At 46.9% G+C, this 13,639-nt stretch overlaps 1 protein-coding gene across 1 annotated transcript in view; it reads left to right on the forward strand.

The window, feature by feature from the left end:
• Nucleotides 1-1,753: 1,753 nt before the first annotated feature.
• LOC135050147 (multidrug resistance-associated protein 1-like) overlaps nt 1,754-13,639 on the forward strand; it is a 139,273-nt gene continuing 127,387 nt past the window's right edge. Inside the window, exon 1 of the mRNA XM_063956342.1 lies at nt 1,754-2,012. Coding sequence (XP_063812412.1) covers nt 1,944-2,012 — 69 coding nt within the window. The 5' untranslated portion in view covers nt 1,754-1,943. The remainder of the gene's footprint in view (nt 2,013-13,639) is intronic.

Here is a 13,639-nt window from a genome sequence, read left to right on the forward strand (position 1 = left end):
CACAGTTTTGCTGTCAGAGAATGCTAAAGCTGTGTCAGGGCATGCTGGGATGTGTAGTTTCTCAACAGCTGGAGGGCCGCAGTTTGGACATGGCTGATCTAAAACGTGAATGGCTAACAGACCGGGGTGACACAGAAAGGGTAGACCGTGAGCGTGGACAAAGAGGCTTAGGACAATGGGTGGGATGTACTAAGCGGAAAATGCGGTAAACCCCCTGTTTACTGCATTTTCCTGATGTACTAACCCCCGGCCGGCAGGTCAGTGCCGCAGCGGGGTACGCCAGCTTTAGCTGGCGATAGTCCATAGAAGCCTATGAGCTTCTCTCCGCGGCGCTGTGTGAGGGATCCGATTGGATCCCTCCCAGCATGCCCTGCGGCCGCCCCCGTCACCCCGCGCATGCGCAGACTGACTCCTGGGGCCGAATCCCGGAAGTCAGGCTGCCACTGTGCATCGCGGAGGACCGCTCTTAGCGGGAGAGCTGTCCTCCACAATGCTGATCGCATATGTTAGTACATATGCGATCAGCATCGTGGCGCAGGGCAGCGATGTACATTAGTACATCCCGCCCAATATAACAAAAATAAGAGAGGAAAACTTAACAGCGCTCCTTAAGTTACTGATTCCTGGTGAGTTCCATGGCTTTGTCTCCCATTACAGGTATATCGTCATAAAGTACAAATGGAATAACAGTGAAGTACAGTTTTATTATATAAAAACACATAAAACACAGCACTCGCAAGTCATTAAGGCAATAGCAATTATATATCAGGAGTCCATATATTATGTAAACAGTGGATAATTACCAAAAATAAAAGAACTGTGACCAAACAGTTCTAACAAGGCTTCATACAAATTTGTGGCTATCCAATGGTACCACCAATCCCGGCTAAGCTGGAGCAGGTACAGGTCGCAGTTATCATCAACTGGAACACCTACAGCACCAACGCTTCTCTACCCCTATGTGGGACCTTTTTCAAGATGAAAATGAATATCCTATTGCTGCCCACAGCTGACCTATCCAAACAGGTGAACTATCCATATCCAATCGCTGTTCTCTCATATCCAATCATTACGGATTTGAAAAATGACAGGAGCTGATTGGCTGGTGCGTTATCACCTTGCACTTATCACTGCTTTATCACTTCTCTAGGCTTAATACATCTGCCCAAGTGTTATGCTGTGGGAAATGAGTTAGCCAGGCCTGCAGGTGGCATGACGAGGCTGAACTTAGCTTCTTATTCACTTCTTACTCAAGCTCCAGCTTCTTATTCAGATCATTCAGTTTTGCAAGGGTTAATGAGTCTTGGGCAACAAATTTGACACATGAAATCAACAGAGGAGGGTCCCTTGCATATGATCCACATGTACTTTGCATTGCCCGGCCGAATAAGAATCTAACGTGAGCCTTGTGGTGGCATGCCACACTCTGTGTATGATATCATGCTTTCCCTCTCTCTGCAATGTATGAGGAGCTCTCTGTGTCTCCTGCTGCCAGCTATATGAATGAATGAAGTGGGGGGACTGGTGAGAACTGTTCTCACCAAAATCACAGCTGCAGCTTAGCTTGTCATTGGCTGAGGGTGAATGTGGTTGCATGTAACCAGCCAGTATTACTGTCCATTGGCTGGATATCAGGGACACAGACTCCTCAGCTCTGCATGCAGTAGTAGGCTGGCTGTCATTAGCTCAGCCTGTGATTGGTGGCCCTGATGTTACTGTAATATGACAAGTCACTGTGAATGAATAGACCAGGAAGGAGAGCGCAGTGCCACCAGGGGGCGCTCAGTGCGGCAGAGAAGCAGGTGATGGCTCAGTGATCATGTGCTGCTGTGTGATGGGGTCTGCTCTGTAGAAAGGGCTTACTCCCACCTCACCAGGACACCACTCATAGGATATCTACACGTACTGTATCAGATCCCGGGGGGCTCTGTGCTCTGCTGCATATGAGGACAATGCTGAAATCATTCACAGGAAGCAGCGCTGCCTATGAGCGGATCTCAGTCAGTGGGAAGGTAATGTAACAGCTTGTGTCTGACCTATGCTAATAACGTTCTATTACTCTTATTAATGGATGAATGTTGGAACTAGTGAGGAGGGGGCCACTGTGATGGCATACCTCCCAACATAACCCTCTCCAGGAGGGACACAATGCTCTGCTCCTGGACTTCCCTCTTACTCTATGATTACCATCACCTGTGCTGAGACACCTTTCTTATCCATTAACCTGTTCAACACAGGTGCTGGCAATCATAAATTAAGAGAAAAGTCCAGGAGCAGAGCATTGTGTCCCTCCTGGAGAGGGTCATGTTGGGAGGTATGTGATGGTGACTATATTATATTTCATACCCTCCAGCTGGACCCTTTTGGCAGGTACAGTACCTATTTTTATAGTCTGTACCGATTTTTGGCTCTCCAAACTTACATTGAAAGTATAGGAATAGGGACGTGACCACGCCCCCTCTTCGAATTTGTATCGGTGATACTGTAAAACTATTCTGCTACATAGTGATACATTGTGAGGATCTGCTGGTAAAGTAATGCATGGTGTCCAGCCTTATTCATTTTGCATGCTGATAAATGTATAGTGCCCAGGGGTATCCGTTTGGCAGGTCGACAGTCACTAGGTCGACCACTATTGGTCTACATTGACATGGTCACATGGTTGACACATAAAATAGTCGACACTTGGTAGTTCGACACATGAAAATGTCAACATGGCTTTTTAAAAAAAAAAAAACTAGATTTTTTACTTTTTCATACTTTACCATCCACGTGGACTACGATTGGGAATAGTAACCTGCACGGGGACGCGGTACACTATTTGGGATTCCTGGTCATGTTACGGAAAAAATGACACCAATAACAGTTCAAAAACCCATGTCGACCTTTTTTTTTAATGTGTCGGCATGTCCCGTGTCGACCATTTTCACGTGGCAACTATTTTTCCACGTCGACCATGCCAGTGTCGACCAGTAGTGGTCGACCTAATGACTGGCGACCTTAACATGGTCGACCATTCATACCAGAACCGCTCCCAGGGACAGGGGTCATAGCAAAATTGTCTTGCGCCTACCAGGAGCGAATAGTGCAGGGTATTCTGTATTTCAGTATTAGTACCTATCTGGCACATTATGACTTATATATACATTCATTTTGTCTGTAATATTTTCCATAGCGCACTGTACATACATACATACATACATACAAACATACATACATACATACATACATACATACATACATTCATTCATTATAAAGCCATATTACATTTGCACTTTAAAGTACTTTATTTATTTATTTATGTATTCTTTAATCAATGATGAAGCCCCTGAGCTGATGGGTTCCGGTATGAATGGTCGACCATGTTATGGTCGACCACTATTGGTCGACATTGACATGGTCGACATGGACACATGGTCGACACATGAAAATGGTCGACACATGAAAGGTCGACATATGAAAAGGTCGACATGAGTTTTTTAACTTTTTTTGGGTGTAGTTTTTTGCGTAAAGTGACTGGGAACCCCAATTAGTGCACCGCGTCCCCTCGCATGGCTCGCTTCGCTCGCCATGCTTCGGGCATGGTGCCTTCGCTCCGCTACCGATTCGCTCGGCACACTTTACCGTTCCAATCGTAGTCCATGTGGATCGTAAAGTATGGAAATGTTCCCCAAAAGAAAAAAAAGTTAAAAAACTCATGTCGACCTTTTCATGTGTCGACCATTTTCATGTGTCGACCATTTTCATGTGCCGACCATGTGTCCATGTCGACCATGTCAATGTCGACCAATAGTGGTCGACCTAATGACTGTCGACCATAACATGGTCGACCATGACAACGGATACCGAGCTGATGGCCCCTGGTTAGCTGCATGGACTGTTTATTATCAGTGCTCTTGTTCTGTATGATAGGATGTGTGACAAACAGCTCGCTAGGGTTCATTTTCATCAGAAGCCTATCCGCCTACCAGTTTATGCGATTTTTGGCGTATGAGTGGAAACCGGAGCGCCCATGGGCCAGTCACGCAACCAGAGAGAGTACATACAAACTCCACATATCTATGACTCTGAATGTAACTGTTCCCATGATCCCCTCTGTGAGACAGCAATTCTAACCACTATGCCACTGTGCTGCTCATAAGCACAGTAATCACAATTGCTAATTATAACTTAATGCTATTTATAATGGGAACATTTTGAAATGCTCATTATCATATCAGCCACACCCTTGCTCTAATTTCCTACAATATGCTCTGTACCACACTATGGGGGTCATTCCGACCTGATCGCACGCTGGCGTTTTTCGCAGCGCAGCGATCAGGTCACTACTGCGCATGCGTATGCACCGCAATGCGCAGGCGTGTCGTACGGGTACAAAGCGGATCGTTGCTGAGCGATGGATTTAACGAAGAATCCATTCGCACAGCCGATCGCAAGGAGATTGACAGGAAGAGGGCGTTTGTGGGTGGCAACTGACCGTTTTCTGGGAGTGTTAGGAAAAATGCAGGCGTGTCCAAGCGTTTGCAGAGCGGGTGTCTGACGTCAATTCCGGGCCCGGACAGGCTGAAGTGATCGCAGCGGCTGAGAAAGTTTAGACCTACTCAGAAACTGCACAAAATGTTTTTGTACCGCTCGGCTGCACAAGCGATCGCACACTTGCAAAGCTAAAATACACTCCCCTATAGGCGGCGACTATTTGATCACAGCGCTGCAAAAAGTAGCTAGCGAGCGATCAACTGACCCCCTATATACTGTTTGAGAACCACTGCTGTACTCACATGCTAGGCTGGTATAGCCCTGTCACTGTTTGTTTAGGGTTAGGTCACTAGTAATTTACACTGCATTTATTCTGTATATCCCAATGAAAAGTCCAAGTGCTTTGTTCCTTGTCCCATCCTAGAGCTATTTACTGCTCCTGACACATTAGCAGCTGTGTTCTTTGAACCCAAAAACTAGAATAGTGTTTTATTATTAAATCACACAATTGTACTAGACACCTGTCAGAAACACAGCGTACGGTGACAGCTATCCTACATGGAGATTAATTCTGTTTTATACTAATATAACCTGGAAGTGATCCATTGTAGAACTCTTTATTTTACGTTTTGCTGCCTTAGTTGGGATTTAATACAAGGACCTAATTAACTAACTTTTTTGTTGCACTGATAAACAAGGAATAGTGGGGGTCATTCCGAGTTGTTCGCTCGGTATAAATCTTCGCATCGCAGCGATTTACCGCTTAATGCGCATGCGCAATGTCCGCACTGCGACTGCGCCAAGTAAATTTGCTATGCAGTTAGGAATTTTACTCACGGCTTTTTCATCGTTCTGGCGATCGTAATGTGATTGACAGGAAATGGGTGTTACTGGGCGGAAACAGGCCGTTTTATGGGCGTGTGGGAAAAAACGCTACCGTTTCCGGATAAAACGCAGGAGTGGCCGGAGAAACGGGGGAGTGTCTGGGCGAACGCTGGGTGTGTTTGTGACGTCAAACCAGGAACGACAAGCACTGAACTGATCGCAGATGCCGAGTAAGTCTGGAGCTACTCAGAAACTGCTACGAGGTGTGTAATCGCAATATTGCGAATACATCGTTCGCAATTTTAAGATGCTAAGATTCACTCCCAGTAGGCGGCGGCTTAGCATGAGCAAATCTGCTAAAATCCGCTTGCGAGCGAACAACTCGGAATGACCCCCAGTATACAGTAAAGAGCAATACGTGTTAAATGTATATACAAATTGTTAAGTAAAGAAAATAGAATTTTATATTTACATTTAGTAAAGTGCATGATAAATAATACCTCAATATTTATCTGTATAATGGTTAATAAATGTAATAAACAGAGAATATTGGGGGTCATTCCGAGTTGTTCGCTCGTTATTTTTTTGTCGTAACGGAGCGATTAGTCGCTAATGCGCATGCGCAATGTCCGCAGTGCGACTGCGCCAAGTAAATTTGCTATGCAGTTAGGAATTTTACTCACGGCATTACGAGGTTTTTTCTTCGTTCTGGTGTTGGTAATGTGATTGACAGGAAGTGGGTGTTTCTGGGCGGAAACTGGCCGTTTTATGGGAGCGTGTGAAAAAACGCTACCGTTTCTGGGAAAAACGCGGGAGTGGCAGGAGAAACGGAGGAGTGTCTGGGCGAACGCTGGGTGTGTTTGTGACGTCAAACCAGGAACGACAAGCACTGAACTGATCGCACTGGCAGAGTAAGTCTCGAGCTACTCAGAAACTGCACAGAAAAGTCTTTTCGCAATATTGCGAATCTTTCGTTCGCAATTTTGATAAGCTAAGATTCACTCCCAGTAGGCGGCGGCTTAGCGTGTGCAAAGCTGCTAAAAGCAGCTTGCGAGCGAACAACTCGGAATGACCCCCATTATATCCACGGCTGTCATGTTTGAGATGGGTCTGGGACTGAGGGTCGACAACAAAAAGGTCGACACACATTAGGTCGACACCAAATGGTCGACACGCCTTAGGTCGACATGGACAAAAGGTCGACATGGAAAAAGGTCGACATGAGTTTTTTATGTTTTTTTGGTGTCGTTTTCTTCGTAGAGTGACCAGGAACCCCAACTAGTGCACCGCGTCCCCTCGCATGGCTCGCTTCGCTCGCCATGCTTCGGGCATGGTGCCTTCGCTCCGCTTCACTCGGCACATATTACCGTTCCAATTGTAGTCCGCGTGGATCGTTAAGTATGAAAAGGTTCCAAAAAAGAAAAAAAACATAAAAAACTCATGTCGAACTTGTTCCTGTCGACCTTTTGTCCATGTCGACCTTTGTCCATGTTGACCTAAGGTGTGTCGACCAATTGGCGGCGACCTAAGGTGTGTCGACCTTTTTGTTGTCGACCTGGAGTCCGGATCCCGTTTGAGATATGCATTTTCAGAATGTCAGTACAGTATGTAATGTTTTCCTGTTTATTTCTTATTAGCGTTTACTACCTCAAGGGACGCAGTACTTAGTCCCCAGGGACGCATTCTAGTAACATACCTCAAGCATTTATATAACCCCTGATCTGTTGTTTAGTAACTTCTAACCAGTACACATTTTATTATTCCACTGCTACTATCTATATATATATATAGGGGGTAATTCCAAGTTGATCGCAGCAGGATTTTTGTTAGCAATTGGGCAAAACCATGTGCACTGCAGGGGAGGCAGATATAACATGTGCAGAGAGAGTTAGATTTGGGTGTGGTGTGTTCAATCTGCAATCTAATTTGCAGTGTAAAAATAAAGCAGCCAGTATTTACCCTGCACAGAAACAAAATTACTCACCCAAATCTAATGCACATGTTATATCTGCCTCCCCTGCAGTGCACATGGTTTTGCCCAATTGCTATCAAAAATCCTGCTGCGATCAACTTGGAATTACCCTCATAATGTGGAGAAATATGAAGATTGCTGTGAGCCATAGCAAACAATCTGATCTCTGGGGGCAATTCAGAGATGATCACAGCAGCAAGTTTGTTAGCAGTTGGGCAAAACCATGTGCACTGCAGGGGAGGCAGATATAACATGTGCAGAGAGAGTTAGATTTGGGTAGGTTATATTGTTTCTGTGCAGGGTAAATACTGGCTGCTTTATTTTTACACTGCAATTTAGATTTCAGTTTGAACATACCCTACCCAAATCTAACTCTCTCTGCACATGTTATAACTGCCCCCCTGCAGTGCACATGGTTTTGGCCAACTGCTAACAAATTTGCTGCTGCGATCAACTCTGAAGTAGGCCCACAGTCTAGTAGTTTACAAAATGAAAACTATTATCTGGTGGTGAATGGGTAGTAAATGGCTGTGAATGCTGTAGCAGGCTTGTTTTTTTGCATAGTACCTGTACACTAATATTCATAATGATCCCAGCCACTTTGATACGCAGACACATACTGTACCTACACTGTGGAATGTCTTTTGTCTCGGATGGGGTCGTGGATGGGCTTATGGCACCACATCTGTCATCTTCTTCTTCTATCTTTAGTAAATTTGAACGTAGACGTTTAGTTTACAGGGTATCCGGACTCCAGGTCGACACCAAAAAGGTCAACACACCTTAGGTAAACATGGACAAAAGGTCGACATGAGTTTTTTATAAAAATCCAATTTTTTTTTGGACTATTTCATACTTTACGATCCACGTGGACTACGATTGGGAACGGTAACCTGTGTCGAGCGCAGTGTTAGCAGAGCGAGGCACCTTGACCGAAGCATGGCGAGCAAAGCGGTGCACTAATTGGGGTTCCCGGTCACTCTACAAAGAAAACGACACCAAAAAAACATAAAAAACTCATGTCAACCTTTTTCCATGTCGACATTGTCCACGTTGGCCTTTTGTCCATGTCGGCCTAAGGCGTGTCGACCAATTGGTGTTGACATAAGGTGTGTCGACCTTTTTGAATGCCACAAGCACCCATTATTTTTGCACAGACCCTTCAGAGGTGGCGAGCAGAAATCAGCAAAAAGTCCATCTCTTGGGCATCAAACGCTGAAACAAGTGAATATCGCTCTGTTAGTTTAGACGGGCGATCGCGCGCAAGAAGGCATGCAAAAACAGTAGAATTACCCCAAAAACCTACTGAACCGATTCTGATAAAACCTTTACCTTCACAGTAGGATAGGCTATATATCATGGTGCCTGTACTTAAGGGAGCTTAGTTGTTGTGCATAGGCCTTCCAATCTGTGTAACGCTGCTGGTCGCGCGGCTTGAAGCAAAGCTACAGGTTACAGCTAGTTGTTATTATTATTATTATTATTATTATTATTATCTTTTGTTTTAATATGTTGCCAGGAAGATTCTATAGTACCTTACAAAGGGCAGTATCCAATTAGAGGCGATCTGTTTTCGGTGGATCAAAATTGGCGGAAATCACAATTTTTGACCAATGATCCTTATCGCTGTATCCAGTTAAAGGCTGTATTGATTGGCTGAAAAACGGTCCTGCAATAGTCTCCCAATCCCATGTGTTATTGCAGCTCTGGCAGGCCATTTATCATGGATTATGCTTCGGGTTCCTCAGCAAATTCCCTGATAAGTGCCGGCATCGAGGAGAGCAGCGCCCCACATCAGGGTTAATTGGATAGCCCCCAGAGAGCTTCATGTGTTTATAAACGTATTTGAGAGGTGCTTTGTTGAAAAGTTAGTGTTTGTCAATACAATGTACATTTCGAGCAAATATTTATGATGTGTCTTTCTGATACAGCAGCTCAGTGTTCTCACATTCATAAATGTAATATACAAATACGCTGGTTACATATAAAATATTTTCTCTCCTCTGTCTTCCCATCGCTCCCTCTCTTTCACTCTCCCTCTCTGTCTCCCCCAGTTCTGAAAGTAGGGTGGTACGGAGTACCATTAAGAAATATGCGTACCACCAGCCCACCGCTGGGGCATAATTTCTAAGGGGCATTTTTGCAAAATGGTGTCAGTGGCATAATTGTGTGTTGCAAAATATGTAATAGGCATTATGGTGTGTGGTATAATATGTAATAGGCATTACGGTGTCTGGCATAATGTGTAATGGGTGTTACGGTGTCTGGCATAATGTGTAATGGGCATTACGGTGTGTGGCATAATGGGTAATAAGCATTACAGTGTGTGGCATAATGAGTAATGGGCATTACAGTGTGTGGCAAAAATGTGGCCATGCCCCTATTGCCATGTAGCCACTCCCCTAGTTTTGTGTGACCATGCCCCCACATGACCACGCCCATTTCTGCTGCGGGGTACACTGGGCTCCACAAGGATTGGACAATGGGGGTGTAGAGTAGGATCTTGATCCGAGGCACCAACAGGCTCAAAGCTTTGACTGTTCCCAGAATGCACAGCGCCGCCTCCTCTATAACCCCGCCTCCCTGCACAGGAGCTCAGTTTTGTAAGTTGGTGCTGCAGTAAGCAGGCACATAACAGGGCGGCTGCTCCATGCAGCCCTAAAAAGAGCTTATTTGTGAAGAAAAAGTGAAGACTTCAAGGGCAGCAGCGGTGGTAAATGTCAGGAGACATTCACTGCTGCAGCTCCAGCTCTCCCCAGCGGCGCTGTACACTCACGAGACCTGGTTGCCGGGTACCTACAGCGGAGGCTCCGGTTTTCTTCACGTTAGACACACACGGCTGGGGCTCTCTAGGATCGCGTGGCCGCGCTTCGGGAGGTGGTAAGTGGGTCCCGCTTGCGGGACCTGGTCTTTATCGCGATCCGGCGCGGTCAGTGGGAGGCAGGCCGCGCGCGCTGGCGGTGGACACTGTGGTAGTACAGGCGATCCCACTAGATCACCAGGGCATGGGCGCAGGTCAGGTTTTCTCTCTAAACCGATTATTATATCGCCAACAGTACCCGGTGGTTGTGCCAGCAGGGGGATAAGGCTTAGACCTGAAGCCCCTCCCCCAGCCCCAGGGCGCCATTTCCAGCAAGTGTTCCCGCCCTGGAGCTGCATTTCTGTCTTTTCCTCACTCCCTGTCAGTGTCTGCAGCGCCATTATCCCTCAGCTCACTGTTCCTGGGAATGCTTGGGCAAATCCTCCTATGTAAAGCCGCCTGGTTGTCAGCGCTGTGCCTTTACATGACACTTAAGTATTCTACCTGCCTTTTTAGACAGTGCTAGTTAAGAAAGAGTGCATTTAGTCAGGGTTTTATAGTACAATTACCCTGTGATATACATCCAGTTCTGACTGTTTACTGTTATATCTATTGTTATTTAGCTGTGTAAGCTAGTCCAGTGCAGTATTATTGTCTGTAATAACCTCTGCATTGTACAGACTGTGACTATTTGTGTGTGCATTTGATAGCTGAGTGTTGTCCATTCGTGTCTTTCACTCAACCTGCTATCCCTATATTCTATAACCTGAGGGGGCTTGGTGCGTCAGGTTTTATCTAATATAGGATTTTCACAAAGATAAACTGTATTACGTATTTTTCTCTGTGATTTAGTCACCATATCTCTCCTTTATCTCTGCTAGTGCTGACTACACTGCGCAGGGGTTTGGGTTTAGAGGTATAGTGCTGCTGATAATTGTACTGTGTTACCTGATACTGCAAGTTATATCACGTCTGCTTCTGAGGGTAACGGTTCTGGGGCGGAACACACTGTCTGTGTTGCTGAAGCCACAGACCCATATGAGGAGAATATAGCAGCTGTGGGCTCTGGTTCTGGGGGCTCCTTGCCCCCCAGTGGGACTGTGGCAACGGAGGCACATACTGACCCACCGTGGGCCGCTTTTTCCACGCTTCTGCATACGCTAGTTCATAAGCTAACACCCCCTATGGGACCCCCAATGCCGGTTCAACCGTATGTGGTCCCTGCAGCTAACCCGCCGTGGGCGGACGATTTATCTGCTCAGTTAAAGAAGTTGAACCAGTCCCTGACTACTAAAAAGTCTGACCATCGCTCACCTAAGTCCAAGGGGTCCTCTAAGCGAGCGCTTGTCTCACAATCCACTGCTGTCACTGACACCTCGTCTGATGAAGACGGTACGTATACTAACCCCACAGGTTCTGACTCAGATACGGCTGATGGGGAGGGTAGTTCACATGTGGATGTTCCTGATCTCTTGGAGGCTATCAAGTTAATTCTACAGATTACGGATGATCCCGAGCCATCCGTCCCTCCTAAGAAACCAGATAGGTTCAAGCGTCAGAAGTGGATATACGTTAGGAACCCTGGGAAAACCCGGGTACGAAGTTTGTGCCTCACAAGAAGATGCTGGCTCGCTATCCCCTCGCGCCAGAGCTGTCTAAGAATTGGGAAACGCCTCCAGTGGACTCACATGTGGCTAGGATGGTGGTTTCCTCAGCTCTGCCTGTCACTACCGTCACGTCTCTAAAAGAGCCTATGGATAAGCATGTGGAGGGTTGTCTGAAAGCGATTTACACCCTCACGGGTGCTGCGCAAAGGCCCACTATTGCAGCTACATGGGCTGCCGAGACTATTGAAGCGTGGGCCTTGGAGCTAGATACTGAAATCTCCTCTGACCATGCTAGACAAGGCTTGTCATATATTGTCAAAGCTTCCCGCTATATTAAAGAGGCGGCTTCGGATGCCGGTATCCTAGCAGCCAAGGCCTCTACTACGTCAGTCCTTGCTCGCCGTATATTGTGGCTGAGATCCTGGTCTGTGGATCTGGACTCTAGAAAAACCCTGGAGGTACTCCCTTTCAAGGGAGATATTCTGTTTGGGGAGGACTTAAATAAGATAGTGGCTGACTTGGCTACTGCCAAAACTGCCTGTCTACCAAATACCGCTCTTTCTGTGTCCAAGGCTAAAGGTACGCCCCTTTCGCCCTTCAGGTAAAGCAAAAGGTCAGGCGTACCACAAGCTGGCCCGCACTTCCAAACCTGGTAAGCCGAAGCCCAAAAGAGCCTGGGCTGCCCGTCAGCCAGCTTCCAAGACCCGATAAGCCACATCAGATGCCTGGGTACGGGAAGTCGTCACTCGAGGTTACGCCATAGCCTTCAAACACCGACCCCCTCATCGATTTTGCCAGACAGACGTCCCGTCGGATCAGGCAAAGGCAAACACTCTGCATTCGGTGGTACAGACCCTCCTGGATACAGGAGTTGTAGTACAGGTGCCTCTTGCTCAGAGGGGCCGGGGGTACTATTCTCCGCTGTTTCTAGTCCCGAAACCGAATGGGTCCTCCCGGCCCATTCTCAACCTCAAGGCATTGAACAGGTTTGTGAAAGTTTCCAAGTTCCGTATGGAAACTCTTCGCTCTATAGTTCTGGCTTTGGAACCTGGGGACTACATGGTCTCCCTGGACATACAGGATGCTTACCTGCATATTCCTCTAGCAGTGTCACATCAGCAATACCTGAGGTTCGCTATTGGCAACCTTCATTACCAGTTTCGGGCGTTACCTTTTGGTTTAACAACGGCTCCGCGAGTCTTCACCAAAGTAATGGTGGTGCTGACGGTGGTACTCCGCCGTCAAGGGGTCAGGATACTGCCGTACCTAGACGACTTGTTAATCCTGGCAAATTCCCCAGAACTTCTCCTGTGTCATCTGGATATGACGGTCCGGTTTCTACAAGCCCACGGGTGGCTCATCAACTGGAAGAAATCCTCCCTGGTCCCTGCTCAGAACATGGTGCACCTGGGAGCGCTATTGGACACTCACATGTTCTTGTCTCAGGAGAAAGTCCTGAAGCTTCAGGACAGGATTTGTTGCTTCCTTCTCGTCCGCAAGTGTCGATACATTCGGCGATGCAGGTGCTGGGCCTCATGGTCTCAGCATTCGACATGGTGGAGTATGCTCAATTCCATTCTCGCCCCCTCCAGAGGCTGATTCTAGCCAAGTGAAGGATAGCCTGCCTCACCGTATCAGGTCTCACATGATCTCATTGACTCCGTAGGTCCGTCTGTTGCTACTTTGGTGGCTCCGGAATCAACAGTTGTGCAGGGGCCGTCCCTTCTGGATATCCAACTGGGTCCTGTTGACGACAGATGCCAGTCTAAGAGGTTGGAGCGCGGTGCTGGAGCAACACTCCCTTCAGGGTCGGTGGACCAAGGAGGAATCTCTCCTCTCGATCAACATTCTGGAATTGCGGGCGGTCTTCAATGCGTTGAACCTGGCCAAGCATTTAATTCAGAACCGTCCTGTTCAAATACAGTCGGACAACGCCACCGCAGTGGCTTACATAAATCA

Source organism: Pseudophryne corroboree, chromosome 2 (genome assembly GCF_028390025.1).
Source record: "Pseudophryne corroboree isolate aPseCor3 chromosome 2, aPseCor3.hap2, whole genome shotgun sequence".
NCBI classification, from domain to species: Eukaryota; Metazoa; Chordata; class Amphibia; order Anura; family Myobatrachidae; genus Pseudophryne; species Pseudophryne corroboree.